The sequence below is a fragment of the Zophobas morio genome, unplaced genomic scaffold (genome assembly GCF_036711695.1).
Source record: "Zophobas morio isolate AGI-343-1 ecotype UQ-CSIRO unplaced genomic scaffold, CSIRO_AGI_Zmor_V1 ptg000007l, whole genome shotgun sequence".
Classification (NCBI taxonomy): Eukaryota; Metazoa; Arthropoda; class Insecta; order Coleoptera; family Tenebrionidae; genus Zophobas; species Zophobas morio.
This window is the reverse complement of record NW_026972112.1, coordinates 4990539-5016472: the sequence shown is the minus strand read 5'-3', so window position 1 is coordinate 5016472 and position 25934 is coordinate 4990539. Positions and strand designations below refer to the sequence as shown.

At 33.6% G+C, this 25934-nt stretch overlaps 1 protein-coding gene across 3 annotated transcripts in view; it reads right to left on the bottom strand.

The window, feature by feature from the left end:
* LOC135124322 (guanine nucleotide-binding protein G(o) subunit alpha) overlaps window positions 1–25934 on the bottom strand; it is a 100786-nt gene that overhangs the window by 41572 nt on the left and 33280 nt on the right. For all 3 annotated transcript variants that reach the window (XM_064049301.1, XM_064049298.1, XM_064049299.1), the window contains exon 2: window positions 3619–3661. In XM_064049301.1, coding sequence (XP_063905371.1) covers window positions 3619–3661 — 43 coding nt within the window. The remainder of the gene's footprint in view (window positions 1–3618; window positions 3662–25934) is intronic.

The window sequence follows — 25934 nt, the reverse complement described above, 5'->3', positions numbered from 1 at the left end:
AGAAAACAGAGGGTGGGTGGGTGGTGCTAGTATTTGATAAGATAAGCCTGATTTTGGCACTTTTGACATGTTCGACCATTTTTCAACTTCATATATCCGAAAATTAAATAATTGAAGACATTTTTTTGTAGATTTCGATATCCAGAAGTCATTTTCAACTTCGGTTCTTCGGAAATTTCTTCCGTTTTTCCAAAATCGCTAATTGAAATATAAAACTTTTTACAATTTTGTCAAAATAACCCGGTATAAAATTTTTGTATGACCTAAGAAAATAGAGGGTGGGTGGGCGGGGCTAGTATTTGATAAGATAGGACTAATTTTGGGTGTACCAATATTTTTTATTGTTAATCAAATTTCTATCAAAAACCCTGAATGCTAGGGCAAAAAATGGATTGAAATTTGTGTAAGGGAAAATAACATGGCGGCAAATTTCATTATCGAAAAAGTCGTCTCAAAATTCTCAAAAAATTCAGCCATGTAGATTCTGAGGTGCTGATTCCAAAAATATAGGGTAGTAAGGGTCACAGAACAATATTGTCGAAATATTCAGAGTGAAATTCGAATATTTTAAAATTTTTAAAAGTTAGGATATTTCAGTGGATTCTGGAAAAACGGTTTTATATACATAGTTACCGAAGAAATGACACCGGAAGTGATTTCTGCGGCCCGAATTCTATAAGAAAATGGATTTATTAAATTACGAAAATCGTCGAAAATGGGTCGAAATTTTCATAAGAGGGGTATACATATTGGAAAATTCCAAAAATGTTGCGTGTTTATGGTCACAGAGTAATATTTTTTCGAACTGCGTAAAAAAACATTATTTTTATGAACATGTTATTGAATTTCAGATTTTTGGGAAATTTTCCAAAATTGATTCCCATTATCAAGGTTATATTGTTTATGCGGTGTGTCCGAAAAAATCCCAGGTCGTAGACAAAAACAAGTGAAAATTAAATATTTATTTTTTAAATGAGCGGGATAGGCGGGGTTAGTACTTGCTAAGATAAGACTGATTTCAACAAAAAAAGTTACGATTAGAGCTTTTTTTACTTTTTTCACATTTTAGATTCTATCAGTAGTTTCAACTCCCACTTGACAGAAGAACAAAATTAGTCCCGCCCACCCACCCTGTCTCCTTTTCAGTGACTGATTGAATGAAATGAGCGATCTTATACTGAACAGAAATGAAATTAGTCGTTAAAATCAGAAGAGGGGGGGGGGGTCCCTAGTACTTGCTAAGATAAGATTGATTTTGGCAAATGATGTACCTTCCAAGAAACTAGAGGGTGGGTGGGCGGGGCTACTATTTGATACGAAGACTGATTTTGGCACTTTTGACATTTTCGACCATTTTTCAACTAGCTGCGAAAATTAGTTGAAAACATTTTCTTGTGGATTTGAAAAATTTGAAAAACCGGATAACTGAAAATGTAGCAAAGTCAAAATTTGAAGAACTGAAAAATCAAAAAATTGAGAAATCGAAAAATCTAAAATTTAAAAATCGAAAAACTGAAAAATCGACAAATCGAGAAATCGTAACCCCAGGATTTAAAAAATTGAAAAAGCGGATAACTAAAAAATGTAAACATCAAAAGTAAAAAAATCGAAAAACCGAGAAATCCAAAAATCGAAACATCGAAAAATTCAACAACTGAGACATCGAGAAATCGAAAAAAATCAGAAAATTGAAAAATTGAAATAAAGAAGAACTGAAAACTCAAGAAATCGAAATACTGAAAAATCGAAAGTTTAACGAAAAATTGAAAATCTAAAAAGTAAAAAATCGATCTGAATGAAATGAGTGATCTTATACTGAACAGAAATACTATTAGTCGTTAGAATGAGACAAGGGCGGGCGGACGGGACTATTACTTACTAAGATAAGACCGATTTGAACAAAAAAAGTTACGATTAGAGCTTTTTTTACGTTTTTCACATTTTAGATTCTATTAGTAGTTTCAACTCCCACTTGACAGAAGAACAAATAAAACAGTTACGGGTTTGGGAATTTTTTTTGAATACACGGTATATTACATACAATAAACGATAAGAAGCACATTTTAAGTACGATTTACTTAGTCAAAATAAAGTTCGGCTAGCATCTACCCGACGTTTTTAAAATATTTCTAAAATTCGAAAACAACCAGTACACTTTTTTGGGCGAACAAGTTGCCAACAGATGACAAGCAGATGGAAATGGTGGACCAACTTTTTCACACTTTACAGAGATAGAAAAAATAGTTCGACTGCACTATAACTTATGATAAAAAGTAATTAAATATTTGAATCGCACATGATTCGCAAAGAATCCAGGGTTAACGTTCGGAACAGACGTACGCCAAATTCCCGGTTATATAACTTTTTTTCTTTCAGTGGGACTTTGTTCCATTTTTTGTGTACTAATAACATCCACAAGTGTGTCTTTTCCTGTTAATAAATTTCATAAATGTCAAAGCAAGAAAACATCTGTGCAGGAGTTCTCCGGGAATCGTAATATTTCGGTCGAGAATTCAGGCTCATAACGAATCCAAGATTCAAAAATTTTCATTGTTCTGGCGATGTAATTTTGTCGCGGATGTAACCTAATTTGGCGTGAAACATCCATTTGTCGGACACAACTCCCACTGTATCCATTACTACACAATTATCATAAATAACCGTTTAAATAATGGAAATTGAGAAAGAGTAACTGACCTCCGCGCGCGATAATCAGATATCATTGACTTCAAAAAAATCGTGCTACAATGACGTCGAGTTTAAGCATCATTATTATTTCAAAATAATCGGAAGTCATCGACTGTTAACCAGTTCTAATGATTTTTCAAGACCCCGTATCACGACCTGGGTAAACACTGTTTGCGAATTTCCTCGACATCGTGAATAATGAAATCAATGTGCGCCGAAAGATAACACCCATTTGAACACAAAGTACTCCTACATTTTTAAACTAAGGGGGTTTGTAAATTACTCCCACGGAGAAATTCTTTTCATAAAAAAGAGCGTATTAAAATAACCTCCACATTTAATATTCCGGCGTCACTTTGACGTCAATTGCCGAGGAGGGAGGTTCGGTGCCGACCAAAAAAAATTAATCCGTAACCACCTCTTTAGAAACTTTTAACTTCGACGGACGTTACCAGCTTAATTTAAACAAAATCAACCCTGAAGTGTGTACAACTCATTAATACCCTTTAAATTAATTCGGTATGTACACGCCAATTTCTAAATGCCAAGTATCGTAATTCAAATCGGTCAAATCGCTGTTTGTTTATTAAAAAGTTAAAAGTGACTCGAGCGGAGTCACCCTCATCATTGCCAACACCGTCGGAAGTTCGAAAACTTCCACAAAAAATACCCGAGACACGCCAACATCAATTCCACTTTCTCGGGAAGATTTAGAAAATAATTAGATAATAAATTTTGCGACACTAATTTAATTTGTAAAGAATTTTGTTCTGTTTCGAAAGTTAACAAAGCAATAATGTAATAAAAGATTTCAGTGCGATGGAACCGACAGACACGTTATCAATTTTAATGAAAATAAGGAGTCCCGGAATGATTAAATTAAAATCGGGCTAGACCCCATTCTTCGTTCTAGACTACAATGCTACTTACTTCATTTGTTTGACTATCGTGCTTTTCCCTGATTCTCCGGCGCCTGTAACAGAAAGAGGAAATTAGTACAAGTTATAGATCGTCGGTCGCCAAACGGCGAACAGGGGCGCAAGAATATTTTTTCCAATTTAGGTGACCTAGATAGAACGTGTTGTGTGTTTGTTGTTATTTGCTCCGGCGACACAGTCTGATTAATAAACCGTTATTAGAGAAAATGATCGGTTATTTTCCCTGGTGGGAAGATGGTTAGTCAGTGGCGGCGTGGGCCCCTGTTATCCAGCAAATCAATTTGCTGCCATGACAGTAGTCAAACAAGCGCGTTAATGCAATTTCGAGGCGGCTAATAATAGTTTCATTAAGCGAAGGATGTAATTCGCGGCTAAAATAAGGAAGTTGCTTCCGAGCGCTTTCCAGGATCTACTTAGGTCCCGGTTCCTGCAAAAAATAACGCGGAAAATGGGTTTTTGTATCGATTTTGAACGACGAGATTTCCAGCGAGCAACAACCTCGCGCTTGTTTTTCGCTGAATAAAACCATATGCTGCTCATGTGTGGATAATGAGGGATATCTTGTAAGTGATAGCTTGAATAGCACATTTGTTTCTTATCATTTGGTCCGCAATCTGGTTTTCATAGAGGCTGGCGAATGTAGATGGAACAAAAAGGGTAATTGCTGAGCTGGAGAAATTTATAGATCCGGTCGTTATTTTCTCCTCTTCGCTTGGTCAATGATCAATGGGAGATAAATGGAGTACTATGCTGGCAATGCGCCACTTTGTCGCTATGATTCATGGAACTATTATTGCCTTTGAAGTGATAAAATGTCTAGGTAAAGGTAGGTTTTTCGTTTCGGTTTCAGTTAAATCGGGAGATGGCATTGGAATGCAAGCACTAAATTCTTTTTACTTTTACTCGACCAATTAAAGGCGCCCCGGTTGATTTATAGACCTTCACACGAACATCAATTCTGGACATTAAACTAAAAAATTAATACACGTTTTAATAAACCAGTCAGACGTAGATTGTTTCAATGAAAAGTCGGTGTTTTTTTTCATTCGAGCTTTTTTAAAGTTTATTTTACTTACACAAAGCTAGAATTGCACCTCACAGTACAACTGAAATCTACAAAGGGAGAATTTATTCGTCTGTTGATCGACACTGACCTCACTGAAAAGAAGTGTTTACTTTTTAAATCAGCACGCAGTTCGCAAAATGTATCATTACATATATAAAATGCACATTGTTGCACGAAATCTATTCGAGAATAACGTTTATAGTCCAAACAAACAGATTTTACAGAATTTATGTCGGAATTCTAACTAATTTTCATGTTTTTCACTAAGAATAATTCTGATTTTGATTAAGCTAAATGTGCGTGAGTGGAACTATTTCTGTCGAAGCTGCATACAGCAAGCAGTATAAATAGATACAGATAAATCTGTAATCGACATGCCCAATATTCACGATTTAGAACTGCTACAGGATTTCCTTCTATTACCTAGATTATTTGTATACTTGGATGACACATTTATGCCAAACCGCATGATCATACACGTAAATAATAAGTCGTTTACTAATCCTTACTAATAACCAGGATAACGTTGCATTTTTAAATAAACAAACATCCTTTGACTTTTTCTTAGTAGACTAAAACACGCACGATGTAAAAATAAATGCCAACAAGCGCTTTGTGGTAGGCCCAGTTATTTAAAATCTTGTTTTATGGCTGGGAATGGAGCCCATTTACAAAATGAAGCAATTTCAGCCATTTTAATTACGGCTACATCCATACCTTTTATGTTTTAATTTTCTTCCACACTTTTAATTCGCCCGACTAATAACAAATTATCATTTAGCGTTCTCAAAGAGCTGGCATTTAAAATTTTTGAATATTTTAATAATTAAAAACTACCACACAAAATTATTAATAACGGGGAACAATATCCAGTGGCCAACTGTGTGAAAGTTGGCACTAATATCAAATGGGTTTTGTGGTCGTGCCAAAGCACTAAAAACGCGATTGAAGGCAGCTACGGGTTTGGAACGTTTGTCTTTGATAGATTTTCGGCTCGATTGACGGCCACTTCAGAATTAATAACTGTAAATTGATAAGAGTTGCAACCGCTATGAAACGCCTCCCATTTTGTGGAATTTCACAGAATGTAAATAATAGTGTTACACTCATAAATTTTCTTATCTACATGAAAATAATGAAGAGTTATTAATAATGTTGGTATATGACAGTTAACTCATGCGGTTTATGAAATTAAAACGGTATCGGAAGATCTGCGTTTTACGTCATTTTTGTCTAATGACGTTCGACATTAAACTTATGCAGATTAAATTTATAAAAGCTATAAAAATAGATCAAACAGTGTTATCGAAAAATATAATACTGTGCAATCGAAAAAAGGCAATCAAAATTAGCCATGGTTGTAAAATTTTAATAAAATTCCTGTAATCGAATTCAGAATTTGTAAACAGATTAAAAATCATCCCAAAAAATAATGACATCACAAAATCTTATAATGATTTGATTGATAACAATATCTTACAATTTGGTCGAATAAATGTTATAAATGTTATCGTAAGCAATCATCATGAAACTCCTCCCTCCCGCAAAATTGCTGACGTCATCATTTGAAATATCATATAGATGCTTAAATGCTAAATAAAATTTAGCTAATCATCCGCGCCAACAATTTGATGACGTCATTTCAATGAAAGGTATTCTATGTAAAATGATTTGATTGTGTACGAATCTACTTTCAGTTTTTTCGCTAGACGTTCAAATTTTCGCAAAAACATTTCCAAGGTATATTAACGTTTTATTCCCGACACGGTTTGTAAGCCTCCGTGGCGACCTGCGGTACTGCGATTTCATTTTCTTATGTTGAAATTTTTCGATTTTTCAGTTTTTCAGTTTTTCACTGCTTCAGTTTCCATCTTTCAATTTTTCATGTTTTTGATTTTTCAATTTTTTGATATTTTAAATTTTCGACTTTTTAACTTCGATTTTTCGTTTTTCCGATATTTCAGTTTTACTACGATTTTTCAATGCTTTGATTCTTCAATTTCCGGTTTTTGAATTATTCTATTTTTCAAAATTTCAAATTTTGACGTTACGAAGTTTAGTAATTTGCCGATATTTCAATTTTTCGATATTTAAATTTCGAAATTTTTCAGTATTTTTATTTGTTAATTTTTCGATTTTAAAATTTTTCTATTTTATGAATTTTCAATTTTTGGCGATTCTATCGATTTGTTGATGTTTCGACCTCTCGGTAATTTTTAAAATTTTCGATTGTTCGATTTTTACACTTTTCGATTTCTCCATTTTTCAATTTATCGATTTCTCAATTTTTCAAATTTCGATTCTTCAATTTTTCGATATTTTTTTCAGATTTATGATTCTTCAATTTTTAGATTTTCAGTTTTTCGATATTTCAGTTTTGGGATTTTTCGATTTTTCTCTTAATCGATTTTTCTGATTTTCCATTTCTCAACCTTTCTATTTAATCCCGACGATTTTCCGATATTTCAGTTTAATTCCCCCATTTTTCGATTTTCAAATTTTTTTATTTTTCAAATTTTCAATTTTCGGCTTTTCTAAATTTTCAGTGCCGATTTTTCGAATTCAATTTTTCGATATACCCAATTTTTCGATTATTTAAAATTTTTTCCGTTTTTCAGATTTACAATTTTGTGGTTTTAAGTTCGATTTCTCGATGTTTTGATCAGCCCATTTTTCGATTTCATGGTTTTCGATGTTTTGATTTTTCGATGTTTCATTTCTTTAGTTTTTCAATTTTTCGATTTTACCATTGTTTGATGTTGCGATTTCCAGATTTGTATTTTTATAATAAGTATTTCAGTTTTTCAGTTTTCCGAATTTCCGCTTTCCTGACATCTCGGTCTTTCCATTTTTAAAATTGTTCAACATTTCAATTTCGATTTTTTAAATTTTACGTTTTTCGATTTCTCGATTTATCGGCATTTCGATATTTCGATTTTTCGATTGTTTTTTGATTTTCCAGTTGTTCAATTTTTTCATTTTTTGACATTTCAGTTTTGGTATTTTTAAATTTTTCGATTCTTTGATTTTTCAGTTTCGATTTTATAAACTTTAGATTTTGCGATTTCTCGATTTCCCGTTTTTCATTTATCAGTTTTTTGGTTTTTCAGTGTTTCGATTTTTTAAATTTTACGTTTTTCGATTTTTCTTTTGTTCAATTTCTCCATTTCTCGATCTTTTTATGTTTGGATTTCTCGATGCTTCAATTTCTCAATTATTCAATTTTTCGATTTTAAAATTTTTGGATTTTCCAGTTTTTCGATTTTTCCATTTTTCCACATTTCAGTTTTGGTATTTTTCAATTTTTCGATTCTTTGATTTTTCAGTTTCGATTTTATAAATGTTAGATTTTTCGATTTCTCGTTTTTTTTATTTTTCAGTTTTTTGGTTTTTCAGTCTTTCGAAAATTTAAATTTTACGTTTTTCGAAAGCTTCAGTTTTTCAGTTAGGTAGATATGTGACTTTTCCAACACTTGGTTTTTCAATTTTTCGATTATTCGGCTTTTCAATATTTAGGTTTTTGGATTTTTCAAATTTTAGATGTTTCGATTTGTCAATTTTTCGATTTATTAAATTGTAGATTTTTCGATTTCTTAAATTTTAGATTTCTCGTTTTAAAATTTTTTGATGTTTCAATTTCTCGATTTTTAAATTTTTTAATATTTCAACTCTTCCGTTTTTCGAATATACGCCTTCTCGATTTTTTAATTTTTCGATTTTTTAAATTTTAGATTTTTCGGTTCTTCGATTTTTCTATTTTTGTAATTTTTCGAATTTTTTAATTTGACATCTACCGATTATCTGTTGTTTAGATATCTCAATCTTTCGATTTCTCAATTTTTCAACTTTTCATTCATCAATTTTTCGATATATGTATCAGTTTTGTGATTTTTCGATTTTTTACTTTCTCGATTTTTCTAATTTTTCATTTCTCAACTTTTTATTTTTATATTTTCAGATGATTTTTCGATATTTCAGAATAATTCCCCCATTTTTCGACTTTTAAATTTTTTCATTATTCAAATTTTCAATTTTCAGCTTTTCAAAATTTTCGATTTTTCGAATTCACGATTTTTGGATTAATCAATTTTTTTCATTTTCATTTTTCTCGATTTCTCGACTTTGGTGGTTTCCATTTTTCGATTTTTCAATTTTTTGAATATCCAATTTTTTGATTCCCCAATTTTTCGATCATTAAAAATTTTCCTGTTTTTCAGATTTACAATTTTTGGTGTTTCTAAGTTCGAATTCTTGATGTTTTGATTAGCCGATTTTTCGATTACTTGAGTTTCCGATGTTTTGATTTTTAGATTTTTCGTTTCTTCAGTTTTTCAATTTTTCGATTTATCAGGCTTTTGATTTTTCAATTTTTAATTTTTAAAATTTTCCATTTTTCGACTTTTCGGATTCCACTGTTTGAGTTCTCAAATTTTCAGTTTCAGATTTGTCAACTTTTCAATGTTTCAATTTTATTTTTCGAGTTATATCGGTTTATAATTTTTTGGTATTTTAGTTCTGGGGTTTTTCAATATTTTTATTATTCAATTTTTCGATTTCTGGATTTTTGACTTTTTTGATTCTTCAATATTTCGATGTTTTAATTATTATTATTTATTTTATTTATATTTAAATTTTCGATTTTTCGATTTCTCGATTCTTCTATTTTCCAATTTTTGAATTTTCAAATTTTCAACTTTCGATTTTTTTATTTTTCAATTTTTCTAATTTTTTAATAAAAAATTTTCCAATTTTTTTGATGATTCGAATTCTCGATATTTTACTTTTTCGATTATTCTATTATGAATTTCTCGAATTTGGATATTTCAATTTTTAATTTTTTGAATTCTCAATCTCTAAATATTTCGATTTTCGAGTTTATCCATTTTTCTGGCTTTTACTTTACAGAGGTTATCAGAAAACAAAAATCGCAGAAAAAATTATAATTTCTCAAAGAAGCGAGATTTGTTGGGTTGCACTTCACAGGCGAGGGACGTTCTGTCGAAATTACCTTCGACCATTTTTTTTTTTAATTTATAGGGTTTGCACTAAAAAAATTGATGAACTAAATTTTATATTTGTTTTGAAAAGCAAATTTTTTAATTGTCAATTAACGATTCTGGAAAAATAGTACTTTGGAAATGGACCCGAAAATAACTTCTGGGCGTAGAAATCTACAAAAAACCGCCTGGCTAATTTTCGAATGTGTTTGAAAAATTATGAAAAATTTCACAGTGGAGGAGTATTGAAAAAATTAGCTTTTGGAAAGTTGCCAAAAGATCCACAATAAATTCTGAGAGGTAGATCCAACGTGATTAATTCGCAAAATAAACTGAAAAGTTTTATTCTTCAAGAACAAAAATTTTTTTGAAACATTCAGTTTAAAAATCAAATTTTTCAATAATCCTAAAAATTGCCATATTTCAATTGGTGATTCTGCAGAATTGGTAGGAATTGTCAAAGAAATGAAGCATAAATAAATTCTAAGATTAGAATTGTACAAAAAAATGACTTTCGATTAGTATTAGTAGATTTTTGACGATTTTTGACGATTTAAAAAAAATAGAATACCTAAAAAACGTCGTACGTGCAAGATTCCACATATCTGTAGAGGTGCACTCTGTTTGTATTTCATTGATTCATGTTGGTACTGTTGTCAATGTCATCAATGGCGCAACCGCACGGAAAACACGATCAGAATTAACAATTAATGACTCAATTAAGTACAATAACGTCGAAAAGTGCAGACAAAAATCACGAACATTTTGAAACAACTTAGGTTTTACAATTTTGTCTTAAAAATAGTGTAAAATGATATTTTTTGTGTTAGAGTCGCCTATATTCTACATTTCTCGAGTCATATCAGCTATGACTCAGCTAAAGCCTGACTAACCGACACAATCATATAAAAACGAATATAAACAATAAATAGCGTCAAGAATCCTTAACAAGACTCCCTGCTACATGCCCCAGTACTAATTGCCTCCCCAAAGGCTCGTCCACCCAAAAAGCCCCATTCAGCTATGTTATTGCAGGAGTAATAGCCATAATTGAGTTTAGCAGTGTGGCTCTCAGTCAACAGTTAGCCTTTGTATTAACAACACAGTAATAACAACGTAATTGAACTAATGAATCACGGGTTAATGATTTTAATTGTCCTATTTGTACGAAGCACGCCTCAACATCACCCGTCCGCAAGAAAAACCGCTTTTAGTCGAAATTTTCCAATAATAGAGAACGTGCATGAAACGTCAGGGTCATAAATTAAATTAGGGAAGCATCGATAAGGGATATAACTGAATCAACACTTGATATCTGGCTGCAAACACTTTGATGCTATGCCAGTTATCGATCATATCCGCCAACAGGTTGTAGAGGAGAAATTCGCTTATTGTGCAGAAAGCGGCCATAATAGGGCGGGTCGATATACGCTACGCAAACAAGATGTCACCCCAAATATGGCCGCCATACACTGACCGCTAGATCTGCAGTAACTTCCAAGACCTACTCGACTCCGAGGCCAAGTAAACAGAGGGCTGCGTTCAGCTTATCTGGAATAAACAGTTTATACGAAGCGACGGTTCTGTTTTTTCCTAGCTCGAATGTGTGGGCCATATGGCGCTGAAAGTTTAATAAGCAAGAATTCCCGATATGTCGAAAATTTGATATTCGACTCCTGCAAGAAACGGCATATGTTTTTATTATAAACATAGACTAAACTTCCGGGAAGATGAAGTCATCCCGACTCCCGTTCTGCTTATTCGCTCGTCTGCAAAGCACTTTTTAAATTTTTCCGCACGGAAATCTTGCCATGTGAATACTTTAAAATGATTCGCTATTTCAAGTGAAGTGGATGCCATTGTTGGAGTCCCGCTGGGAAAACATTTATTACTCGGCGTTGCCGGGGGCATGGAACTGCTGGATACGGGATTCTTTTATGCAGAATGACGACAGTTTCATAGGATATACGTAAGGCGTGGAAAAAAAACATGTAATCTAATCACAATGCGAATGTCGGTTACTGATATCCGAAACATGAAAGCATTTTTATAGAACGATGGTTTTTCTAAAACCGACTCTGACGAATCAAAATTCGCCGAAACTAAACATCAAAATAAATGCTCTTTTTTAAAAAGATTTTGTTTAAAAGTAAATTTACATTAGAAATTGAGGCAAATATGCACACGGAGGAGTTCAAAGCGGACGGAAAGAGGCGAAATTTTTTGTGATTTTATGGAGACGGAAGTTTCCTGTTTTTACGGTTTTATTTTGATTCTTTTAAATTGATTTTTATTTTATAACCGCGCACATTTAATACTCATAACTTTTAATTTTCGACTTAAAAAACATAAACGGAAATAACGAAATTGGGGCTGGGAGCTGAAATTATCGCTTTCCGCGATGTTTATACTGTTCTTTTAACCAACGTAAAAATTCCAAGGAGCGAGTCATCTAAAATTTATAGTTCAGAAATTTTTCAAGGCGCATTTTTGAGATTTTTGCGACCTTTGTCATAAAACCCGAAGTGTCCATAAAACAAACATACACTGTTCTACTTTTACATCAAAATTTAAACCAAAATGAACACAAAGAGATGTTTGTTTATGGATTAAAATTCTGACACTCCTTTATAGACAGCCTATATATCCACCAAATCAATGTTAATTCGAGTGAAACGCCGATAAAATTCGCACACGTGTGAAAATACGATTTCCTGTTAAATCAACAAACTAATCCACTGTGAAATTAATTTAATAATGCAAATGTAAATTTTGTTTTTAATTTGACGTTTCTCGCACTCACCATTTCCAATCGTGAATTTCTTGTTTCCCTTCGACGAAAAACCTCAAATTGGACGGATTAATTATTATTCTGAAGGCTTTTAACCTCTTAACGAGGGTCAACACACAACATTTTATTACATTTAAGGTGTTACGAGATTGATCAAGTTAGTAATTTGACGTTTGACCTGCTTATTATGCCAAATTTGACATTCACAATTGATGAACTGCGGCGCTTTGAGTTGGCCAAGAAACGTTAATTGCAGGACAAATCATGTTTCATAAACCAGTCTGATTTGACAGAATGCAGTAAACGTTGATTTATACTGACAAGTCAAAAATTAAAAAATAATGAAGGTTGGAGCGGGATGACAAATGACAGCTTAATTGTCACCCGACTGGCGCGACATCGGAAATAGGTTAAAATTAATAGAATTCAACCAAGTGAAAACCTTTTCGAATTGGAATTTCCTGTTCATTTATAAAGTTCATCTGTAATTTGAATAACAAAAAAATAGGAAAACTAAATTTTATATATTTGGTTTGAAAGTGATAGTGGAGGGGTACTGAAAAATTTAGCTTTCGCAAAAGTTGTCAAAACATCCATAAAAAATTCAATTGTTCCCATTTTTTTTAAACATTCGATTTGAAAACCAAATTTTTTAATAATCCTAAAAATTCAGTTGGTGATTCTGCAAAAATGGAAGGAGTTTTCGAAGAAATGAAGCATAAAATAACTTCTAGGGTTTGAATTTTACAAAAAAATGTCAAATTTTCGAAGGTAGCAAAAAAATGATGAAAAATTCCATTAGATATATATAAAAAAAAAAAGTTTTGGCATTTGTGTGTAGAAGCCACTTTTATATTTTCACGACGATTTTCATGACCTCACAAAATACTAAAAAAGTGGTCTCCCGTTTCCGTCTGTTTGTCTGTCTGGTGTCTGTATCCATTTTTATTAGACATGTAAGTATGTATATTAGAAATATCATGTAGATGGTTAATTGCTAACCAAAATTTGGCTAATCATTCCCGCCAACAATTTGATGACATCATTTCAATGAATGGTATTCTAAAATGATTTGAATGTTACACAAAAATTTATTCATATATTAATTAATCTACTTTCAGTTTTTTCGCTAAACGTTCAAACTTTCGCAAAAACATTTGCAAGTTATAATAACGTCAAATAATGGCGACCTGCGGTATTCCGGTTGTGGTTCGATGCCGAATTTGGCCCTTTTCTTTTTTTTATGTATACATTTCTCGATTTTTTGATTCGATTTTTCAGGTTTTCACTGCTTCAATTTCCATTTTTCAATTTTTTATATTTTTGATTTTTTAATATTTTGGTGTTTTAAATTTTCGATTTTCCGATTTTTCGACGTTTTAACTTCGATTTCTCGTTTTCCCGATATTTCAATTTTATTACGATTTTTCAACTTTTTGATTCTTCAATTTTCCGAATTTAAAATTTTTCTATTTTTCAAATTTTCAATTTTTAGAGTTTCTAAGCTTTCGATTTGTCGATTTTTCTATTTCTTAATTTTTCAACTTTCAATATCTTTGTTTCGGAATTTCTCACTTTTTTTTTTATCCTTCCAAATTTTGTATGTATAGTAAAAATGTCATGTAGATGGTTAAATGCTAACCAAAATTTTGCTAATCATCCCCAAAAAGAAAATAAAACCTTCTCGAGGGCACCAACTTAATTTTTTTTAAGTTTTTTTTTTAATATTGCGAAACCTTCTCGAGGTTCCCAAGGGTATTTTTTTTCAAAAAAGATGAAACGTTCTCAGCGGGGCCCAAGTGTCTTTTTTTTTAAGAAGTTGAAACCTCGTCGTTCCCAACTGTCTTTTTTTAAAGAAGATGAAACCTTCTCGAGGGCCCCATCTGTCTTTTTTTAAAGAAAGTGAAACCTTGGAGGCCCCAAGTGTCTTTCTTTGAAAGAAGTTGAAACCTTCTTGGGGATCCCAACTTTGTTTTTTAATAATGTGAAACCTTCTCGACGGCCCCAACTGTCTTTTTTATAAAGAATGTGAAACCTTCTCAGGGGCCCCATGTGTATTTTTTTGAAAGAACGTGAAACCTCGGCCGTCTCAACTGTCTTTTTTTTTAATAATGTGAAACCTTCTCGGGGTTTCCAAGTGTCTTTTTTAAGAAAGTGTAACCTCGGGGGTCCCAAGTGTCTTCCTTTCAAAGAAGTTGAAACCTTCTTGGGGGTCCCAACTGTCTTTTTTTAATAATGTGAAACATTCTCGGAGGTCCCAAGCTTCTTTTTTTAAAGAAAGAGAACCCTTCTCTAGGGCCCCATGTCTTTTTTTTTAATAATGTGAAACCTTCTTGAGGGCCCCATCTGTCTTTTTAAATAATATGAAACCTTCTCGGGGGCCCCAAAAGTCTTTTTTTTAATAATGTGAAACTTTCTCGGGGGACCCAAATGTCTTCTTTCTAAGAAGTTGAAACCTTCTCGGGGTTCCCAAGTGTCTTTTTTTTTAAAAAAGGTGAAACCTTCACGGGTGTTCCAAGCGTCTTTTCCTTAACAATGTGAAATCTTCCCAGGGTTCCCGAGTGTGTTTTTTTAAAGAAGGTAAAACCTTCTCGGGGACCCCAAATCTCTTTTTTCTAAGAAGTTGAAACCTTCTCGGGGATCACAACTGTTTTTTTAAAGAAGGTGAAACCTTCTCCAAGGCCCCAACTGTTTTTTTTTTAAGAATAGGAAACCTTTTTGGTGACCCCAAGTATAATTAAAAAAAAAAAAAAAAACAATTATCTTTTTCTTAACAGTGTGAAACTTTCCCGGAGCTCCCAAGTGTGTGTTTTTTTTTTTAAGAAGGTAAAACCTTCTCGAGGATCCCAACTGTTTGTTTTTTAATAATGTCTTTTTTTGAAAGAAAGTGAAACCTTCTCGGGGGTGCCAACTGTTTTTTTTTAGTAATGTGGAACCTTCTCGAGGACCCCAACTGTTTTTTTTAAAGTATGTGAAACCTCGGGGGTCCCAAGTGTCTTCCTTTCAAAGAAGTTGAAACCTTCTTGGGGATCCCAACTGTGTTTTTTAAGACTGTGAAACCTTCTCGGGGGTGCCAACTATTTTTTTTTTTTAATAATGTGAAACCTTCTCGGGGGGCCCAGGTGTCTTTTTTTTAAGAAAGTGTAACTTCGGTGGCCCCAAGTGTCGTTTTTTTAAAGAAAGTGAAACCTTCTCGGGGGTCCTAGGTTTCTTTTTTTTTTAAAGGTGAACCCTCCTCGGGGGTCCCATGTGTCATTTTTTAAGAAGTTGAAACCTTCTCGGGTGCCCCATTGTCTTTGTTTTTTAAAGTGAAGCCTTTTGAAGTGTCTTTGTCTGAAAGAAAGTGAAAGCTTCTCGGGGATCCCAACCGTCTTTTTTTAATAATGTGAAACCTTCTCCCTTCTCGGAGGCTCCAAAGGTCTTTTACAGAATATAAAACCTTCTCGGGAGCCCCATCTGTCTTTTATTTTTTTAAAGAAAGTGAAACCTCTGGGGCCCCAAGTGTCTTTTTTTGAAAGAAATTGAAACCTTCTCGGGGGTCCCAACAGTTTTTTTTTTTTTTTAATAATGTAAAACCTTCTCGTAGGTCCCAACTGTTTTTTGAAGAATATGAAATCTTCTCGGGAGCCCCATCTGTCTTTTTTTTTAATAAAATGAAACCTCGGGGGCTTCAAGTGTCTTTTTTTGAAACAAAATTAACCTTCTCGGGGGTCCCAACTGTCTTTTTTTAATAATGTGAAACTTTCTCGGAGGTCCCAAGTTTCTTTTTTTAAAGAAAGAGAACCCTTCTCTAGGGCCCCATGTCTTTTTTTTTAATAATGTGAAACCTTCTCGAGGGCCCCATCTGTCTTTTTAAATAATATGAAACCTTCTCGGGGGCCTCAAAGTCTTTTTTTTAATAATGTGAAACCTTCTCGGGGGACCCAAATGTCTTCTTTCTAAGAAGTTGAAACCTTCTCGGGGTTCCCAAATCTCTTTTTTCTAAGAAGTTGAAACCTTCTCGGGGATCCCAACTGTTTTTTTAAAGAAGGTGAAACCTTCTCCACGGCCCCAACTGTTTTTTTTTTTTAAGAATAGAAAACCTTCTTGGTGACCCCAAGTATATATTTAAAAAAAAAAAACAATTATCTTTTTCTTAACAATGTGAAACTTTCCCGGGGTTCCCAAGTGTGTGTGTGCGTAGGTTTCGTTATAATTGTGGCAACATGTGTGTGCCTCATCCTGTACTCTGGCGACGTCCAGAATTGTGGCACCTTACATGCGTTGCCACAATTATTTTAGCCAATTTGAAGTCTTCCTGGTGGATTTTCCTACTCATATTTAACAGTTGTATGAACTTTTTGGTCACGTCTTTAACGCTGTCTCTGTCTATTTTGTAACTAGAAAAGTAATCGTTCCACATATATTTTTCTTCGAATGTGTGTATGTAGCCACAAATCAGGACCTGTATATGTGTTCATACATGCATGGTTATGGCAACTTTCCGACCCACTAATGTGACTCGATCTTGAAATGTGTGGCAATTAGTAACTTTTATGAAATAGAAATATATCTGTGTCCTTGTTATGCTCCGTCTTTTCGACAGCAGGTATTTTTTGCTTCCAGTATGGCGATCCTGTTACTGTCATTTGGCCGTCAATTGCCTTGATGGTAACACGTCTTCCACGACTGTTTGCTGGTTACCGGTGACACTTTCTCGTTGAATAGGGCTGGAGTTACTTTGGGACTGGAATAGTGTTCTTTCCGGTCCGTTAACTCAATAATTCTAGTACAGTCTGTCGTAACCTCAAATCGTAAACACATGAAACTTTCGTTGACAGATAGCGAAAATTACTAGCCTCGCGCTATCTTTGTTTAACACATAGGTTAGGTTCCTCTCTGTCGAATTCCGACCACAGGCAGTTTGCCGTACTTTCTAAAAGTAATAGTAGATCTAGTGACTTTAGACCCACCGGAAAGCAGCGCCATCTGCGCTGCATACGTAAACTATTACGCTGTTGCCATATTTCTTACGCTGAGTATGTATGCATCGCTGACTGGTTAATGTTTCTGATTCATCTTAGCAATCGAAGGTGTACAAAATGCTCGCTTCGCGCGCTAATACATGGAAATTCCATTTTTAGGAGGTAGGTATATTTAGAAAAAAAATTGAGAATGAAGTATAGTTAATGTCACGTTAAATTAATAAAATTATTTAAATCAAAAGTTGTACACATTTTTTAGATGTGTATATTATCCTCTGTATTTTAAGCTCTTTTAAAATACTATTTTCGCAAGTTTAAAAATTAAATTGTGTTTAAGATAGAATTTAAAAAAAATATTTATTCATAATATCATTGTTTCTCTACGAAAATTAATTTGTGCCACTTTGCCAAGGTTGATTTTTTGTTTAATATATCAAAACATAATTTACCTGGATAAGCTGAAGATTTAAATTACGCACTATGTAAATTGCATAAATCATTATATTCATTATCGATAAATGTTATGTAATATATAAATGGATGAACAATTTTCTAGTTTTTTTAAGATGGACATTTTTGTTACCAATTTTACAAACATTTTTAGGCACTTCTGATAGCCCCCGAAAGACTTAAACTTAAGAAAGACTTAAACTTGGAAAAACAATTTCGATTGCCATTGTTGATCGATAAAACTATACATGAATTGTTTCTGTTGTCCATAACGAAAAAGCTCTATCGTTATCTTCCCTCGAAGACACCACCGATAGTCCCCAGAAACATTCGACCTTGAAATAAATTTAATTTGTTAATATCTTCGTTGTTTGTTGTTGTTAATGGATAAACCAAACGTCAATCTCTTCGAGGGTCGACAATGAAAGAGCCCCATGGTTATCTCCCTCCGAGACGCCCCCGACAGCCCCCAAAAGACTCGACGTTCTCGAGACAACTTAATTTGTCGATAACTTTGTCGATTGTTGTTATCGATCGACAAATTCGAGAGAAACAGTTTCTACGTTCCACGATCAAAGACCCCGATGATCTACTTCGCCCCAGGAAGCCCCCTTTTCCCCACAAACAGCTCCCGAGACTTAACCTCAAAACGACGTTTTAATTTGCCCATATCTTTGGAAATGGTTAACTATAATTGACCACTCCGGTCCCAAACGAAAGAGCTAACGTTTCTTCATCCCTCTCGAAAAAACCGAGTGCCTTTTCGTCCTCGTTTCTTCGAAAAACGTAAAAAACGATATTTTTGACTTAAAATCGTTAAAATTAGTTATAAACAATCAGGAATGATAGATTAAGCCTAAAGACGACCGAATTTGGAAAATCGAACGATTTAAGGTCTTTTTTGCAAATTTTGGCTGCCACGACTCGGCCGACAAAGTCCAGGTCCGTCCTAACAACGGACCTGCATTTATTTCTTGATCTGAGCTCGTTTTAAAATCAAATTTTACATTTTTTGTCCAATTTCAACGAAACTCGGCCAAAACGTCCCTTCGGCATCTAAACTTTGAATTTTGGCAAAAAAACTACCCTCGACTCATTTTTCATCCCTTAAATTGAAAAAAACGTCAATTTTGGACCAAAAAACACCCCACCTCGATTTTCTTCCTTCCCAAAGGACCAAATAATTTTTTCACCCCAAAAACCACCCCTAAAAAATTTTCAACCCCCAAATTAAAAAATCAAGTTTCGACCCATCTTGATTTTTTGGGGTGAAAATCTTGATTTTTGGGGTAAAATCTTGATTTTTTGGGGTAAAAATCTTCATTTTTGGGGTAAAAATCTTAAAAATCTTGCTTTTTGGGGTTAAAATCGTCATTTTTGGGGTAAAAATCTTGTCTTTTGGGGCAAAAATCTTGAAAAAATCTTGTTTTTTGGGGTAAAAAGCTTGATTTTTGGTGTTAAAATCTTGATTTTTTGGGTGAAAAATCTTGCAAAATCTTGCTTTTTTGGGGGAAAAATCTTGCTTTTTTTGTCTCGGAAATCTTATTTTTTTCTAGGGCGGTTCCAGTTTTAGCACAGTATGAAAAAGTTTTCAATGCACTAAAGAGAGATAGCAAAAAACCGCGAACTTTCACACGAATGTTTTAAATCTAAAAATTCTAATTAGTTCTTCAAAGCGTATATTAGATTAGACCATACACAATATATTCAAATACACAATCTGAAAAATAGAATTTGCCCACATTTGTAATCTGAGCTTCATGAAATTGACAATGTACAAAACAATGAAAATGGTAATAAATAAAAAAAATTATATTTAATATTTTTAGAAAAATCTGAAAATGGAATACAATTTCACATTTAAACAATATCAATATTAATTAAAAAATTGGTCTAAGGTTATTGAGACAGAACGTCTCTCGGGTCAGAAGTAAACATATTCAGTTTTTTCGAGAAATTATAAAATTAGGTTTAGAAAAATTGTATGTTGTTTATATATAAATTAGAATAAAGATATGTATGAATAACGTCAAAGTAAAGGCAAAGAAGCATGTTGCGTGTATGTTTCAAGTGAATTTTTCCATTACTATGGTAACGTCATCAATGTATGCTATTAATATAACAGTACTATATTTTCAAATTTTTAAGAGAATTGGGTCAGCCTTTAACTTTTAAATTGCAAAACCGAATGCTGTGGAATCTTGCCAATGTTTTACGCATATCGTAAGCATGGTGAATGCGTAATCAAAAGGTATCTGTTAGTGTTTACCGCCTTCCAGAAAATTGGTAACGTCATGTCAAAATTGTGCTCAATCAACCATATCTATAAGATTCAAAATATTATGACTCTTTACTTGTACTTTATAAAGGGATTAATAGATTTTAGAATTACTGTACAGGGCGACACAAAAAAAATATTAGAGAATTGTTTTTTTCTATCAAATCAAGAACGGCTCACTTTATTTTTCCAGAAATCTGAGTATACAATATTATGATTAGTATTCCAGTGCACAAAACTTCGTTAGGGAAAAATTCACCTGAAATATTGACATAACACACTTCTTTATCTGTACTTTAATCAGGCGCGGATCCATGGGTGCAATTGCCCCCCCCCCCCCACTGACATACGACCGAGGTACTTTATTTTGACCAATTTCAAAATTTTGAAATCATATTTCATTTTGTAAATACAGTACAACCTCTATAATCCGAACTCACGATTGTCTCAACATCCAGTAATCCGAACAGAGGCTATTTGAAGTCGATGCCTCTTTAATCCGAACAAAAACTTTGCAATCCGATCTGAGCTTGAAAACATGCATCTACTTCCAAAAATGACGCAAGATCTTTCTGCATATGTTGTATGGAATATTTTGAAATTTTTAAAAATTGCGATATTTCAAAGCACTGAATTAATTAACTAATTCTGGAAAAACGGATGAAGTTATCGGAGACCCAAAATCTACAAGAGAAAGTATTTGGTTAAATTTCGAAAATCGTCGAAAATGGGTCGAAATTTGCATGAGAAAAATTTCATTTTCGAAAAAATTTCCTAAAAATTCTGAAAAAATTCAGAGATATATATCCCGACGTGCTGATTCCAAAAATATACCATGTTTATGGTAACGGAGCAATATTTTCGGAAAATTCGCTGTGAAATTCGAATTTTTCGAAATTTTTAAAAATTGCGATATTTTAACGATTCTGGAAAAATGGTTTAAGTTATCGAAGAAATGAAGCCAGAAGTGACTTCTGAGGTCCAAAATCTACAAGAAAATATTTAGTTAAATTTCGAAAATCGTCGAGAATGGGTCGAAATTTGCATAATGGAGGTAATACGAATATATAATGGAAAATTTCATTTTTGAAAAATTCATCTAAAAATTCTGAAAAATTTCAGGGTATAGATCCCGGGGTGTTTATTCCAAAAGATAGCGTGTATATGGTCACAGAGTAATATTTTTTTAGAATGTATCTATTATTATCCATTGTTGCTTAAGAATTCTTTAATTTTTGTTTAATAAAATTTTGGTTTATTTCTTGAAGTTTGTTTTCAGTTGTGTATGAAGTTGTTATTCAATTCCCTTTCAGATTTTTGGAAAAATTGCTGATCCGAACAAATCGTTAATCCGAACACACCTTTTTCCCAATTAATTAGGATTATTACTGTACACTATACGTGTAATGAAAAGAACCAAATGTCACCCATGTTATGTGAAAAAGAGTATACTAGCTAAAATTTTATAAATTTTTTTGTTTAAAACGAATTTCTGGTAGATAGGTAAAATTCCCCCCCCCCCCTGAACGAAATCCTGTATCCGCGCCTGACTTTAATAGTCCATACATATATATATATATATATTTTAACTTATAGGGTTTTTCTTTAATAATAAAATTTGCAAAATTAAATTTTATATTTTTTCGAAGAAGCCGTATTTGTTCGTCTGTACTTCAGAGGCAAGGGGAGTGCTGACGAAATGACCTTCCAATGAAAATTACAATTTGAAATAGTAGATATCTTAAAGTATCAGTCGCTGTTATTGAAGATTGAATGAAGGTGAAATAGATTTTTAGCATCCACATATAAGTTAACCCACAGATACCAAAATTTTAGTTGTTTTTATTTACTGCAAGAATTTGCAGTCGATGTGAACATATTTATCAAAAAGAACGCCCTTGTTTTTCAAAATTGTGCACAAATATAAAAATAAGTTGCATCTTTGTACCACAGATAGATTTATAAATATGTCAGGTCAGGTCAGGTCAGTATAGATACAGTCACATTTTTTTTGCACTGCGTATAGAATACTGTTACAGAACTAGGTCTTCAAATATTACATAAGCATGTGTAGCGAATTAAAAAGTGCTTGAAACAAATAAATTTAAAAGAAACATAAGTGGCAGCGTTGCACTGTGTACACTTAACTGTTAGTCATAAATTATGGCAACTTTGTGTGACATGTACCTGTTTTACTATAGTTTAGGCAACCCAGTTACACAAAGTAGGTTCATAGTATAATTATGGCACAGTTGCCACAAATATAAATCCATTATACCTCAGCTCCTATGGCGTGTAAAGTACTAAAACTCGATTTCGCTAAATTCTCATAGATGGCAGCATATGCTCTGCAAATTATAATGAAAATGTCACAATTGAGGATATATTTTGCGTTGCCACAAGTATTGCGGAACGTGTATGTGTGTGTGTGTGTGTGTTTTTTTTTTAAGAAGGTAAAACCTTCTTGAGGATCCCAACTGTTTGTTTTTTAATAATGTGAAACCTTCTCGGGGTTCCCAAGTGTCTTTTTTTTTTAAAAAGATGAAACCTTCCCGGGGGTTCCAAGCGTCTTTTTCTTAACAATGTGATCACAACTGTTTTTTTTTTTTTTTAAATAATGTGAAACCTTCTCGGGGTTCCCAAGTGTCTTTTTTTTTTTAAGTGAAACCTTCCCGGGTTTTCCAAGCGTCTTTTTCTTAACAATGTGAAACCTTCTCGGGGGACCCAAATGTCTTCTTTCTAAGAAGTTGCAACCTTCTCGGGGATCTCAACTGTTTGTTTTTTAATAATGTGAAACCTTCTCGGGGTTTCCAAGTGTCTTTTTTTTTAAAGGTGAAACCTTCCCGAAGGTTCCAAGCGTCTTTTTCTTAACAATGTGAAACCTTCTCGGGGGACCCAAATTTCTTCTTTCTAAAATATTGAAACCTTCTCGGGAATCCCAACTATTTGTTTTTTAATAATGTGAAACCTTCTCGGGGTTCCCAAGTGTCTTTTTTTTTTTAAAAGGTGAAACCTTCCCGGGGGTCCCAACTATTTGTTTTTTAATAATGTGAAACCTTTTCGGGGTTCCCAAGTGTCTTTTTTTTTAAAGGTGAAACCTTCCCGGGGGTCCCAACTGTCTTTTTCTTAACAATGTGAAACCTTCCCGGTGTTCCCAAATGTGTTTTTTTTTAAAGGTGAAACCTTCTCGGGGATCTCAACTGTTTGTTTTTTAATAATGTGCAACCTTCTCGGGGTTCCCAAGTGTCTTTTTTTTAAAGAAGGTGAAACCTTCCCGGGGGTTTCCAAGTGTTTTTTTTTTAAGAACTGTCTTTTTAAAGAATGTAAAACCTTCTCGGGGACCCGATTCTCTTTTTTTATGGAAGAAGAAAACTTTTTTTCTCTTACACTGTGATTAGTACTTTCCATATTGTTTTTACTCCATAGAGGTTATCACAAAAAGGTAAAATTTCACAAAATCAAATTTCATAATTTTTCAAAGAAGCAGGATTTCTTGGACCGTAGTTCTGTCGAAATAACGTTCCACAAATTTTTGTAAATTCGAAAGTTGTTCAACTATCAACATAACATAACCTACTTTTGACTTTTCTCACCACCATTTATAATCGCCTCGAACGATTAGTCAAAAAATGCCAAAAATATGTCAAAACAACATCAGTTTCCATTTATATTTGTGAACTTTCAATAAATAGCTTCAGAACTTGATAAACGGCAAGCAAGACAGCATCTTCCCTGTTTTTCTTTAACAGCACCTTAATAAAAGTTGTGTTTAGTCCAACCATTTTGCTATACCTATTAAATGGTAGAATAAATATTTACAAACTTTCGACAACCAGAAGTTAAATCAGGTATGGCAACCATCACAATATTATCGTTTATTGAGCAACGTTTATTTAATTCTGGACAAAAACACCAAAGTGCATGATGTGTGACGCCTACAGTAGCCGTTTACATCTTTTATTCAGCCCGTGTACATAAACACAAGTGACCAGGACCAGTGTCAAAGTTAAATGGGGGTCTGGCAATTTGCCCACTTTTTTTAATAGCGCCAATAAAATCACGTCAGTACTAACGACCTACAACAATTCTTAACCTAAGCTGTAAACTGGCAGATTGGCAATTTCCTTAATTCAAACGTAATTATAGCGCGACTAGCTAGACAGAGCACTGATCTAGCGAATACAAACGATCTTCTAGAAAACTGGCATTATTTTTAAATTCGTATGAACTCTGCTGTGCGGAAAATTATTTATATACGTCTCTGAGAAGAACAGCGCATTGTTTTCGGCGGAGGTGGTTTCGGTGAAGCACCAGGATGTTTTTCGAAGTTATCTGCAGTCCCCAAAGTGTGAAACCTTGTAACATCCATAGATAAAAATCCTGTTAGCTGTACTGATAATTGGGTGTGAAGATCTTGTATCTACCAAAGCAAACAACGAACGTGTGACGCTAATAAAATTTGTAAATAGACTGTGCGGCCGCGACGATTATCCATTAGAATTTTATACCTACAATAAGCAGAATCAGTGACGTAAAAGCGTTGTTACACAAATAAACTGTACATGAAGGAAATTAATGCAAGGATTTCGAAGGTATTGTGCGATACTATTTTTAATATAGCACGGCGGCATGTGGGAGTGGCGTGTTAGCACAATAAACGTAATTGATTCTGTCTGGATAAGAGTTTAATCGCATCAACATCCAAGAACAACATGACATCGCTCGATACCATCTTCGTCACTCAATACGTTATTTTTGATTTATGGATTGCGTTACAACCTCGACTCTACTTCTCTAATTGTTAACGGTGACACGGACGTATACGGTATACACGTCTGATAAATTTATGTTTATTAGAGGCGAAACATGCCCGGACTAGCGATTAAGGACATATCCGTCATGTGGCCCCGAGAGGAGGGTCCAAACGCCGGAACTTGCGTGACAGATGAAACGCCCTGTATGTTTATGTTGGGGATTGTACAACAACAAATACAATGTAAATAATTAACGTAGTGGTTATAATTTTCTCGGGTGCTTGTTATCTGCTGGTGTGGATGGATGTTTTTGGGAGTGATACCGGATTTCATGGTCATGTTACACAGTTTTATCGCTTGCAGTCTGCAGTAATTGTTAGTGTTGGGTATAATAGACCGTATAATAGCCGCACGTTATGTCATTTCCATATATTTTCAATTGAAGTACGTCAGGCTGATTCGCTGTAAAATGCTGACGTGAAATTCGTACTTTAGCAAAAACATCACGGGTTGTTTGTACCTGCGGAGAAAGATCAGGAATCAAGACTGATGACTGTAGTCCTTTATAGAGAACTTTCTTCGCCTCTAAAGCACAGTACATACGTCATGTCATGTTCTAGTAGTGACTGTGATATGCACAATATGACTATAATCACAAAAATTTTTTGGAAAATTGGTTCTTGAATGAAGATTTACCACTTAAAAATTTCTGGGGTGAAATACAGATTATAGAACAAATCATGTTTCAAGCGCAATTTACTTACGATCCTGGAATGACGTCATCAATTCTTTGAAAAGATGACAATACATTTTTTAAAAAACTACCCCAAAAAATTGAAAACAACCAGTTTCAAGTATTATTTTTTTAAGAAATCAATAGGCGACTACAAATAGGGGACCAGAAGCTGTTAACGCGATCATTTTGACGAATGTTTGATTTCCTGTTTTCTTGCCATTTGTAAAATACGGAAATGCATTTTGTATATTTTGCACATAGGAGGATCTGAT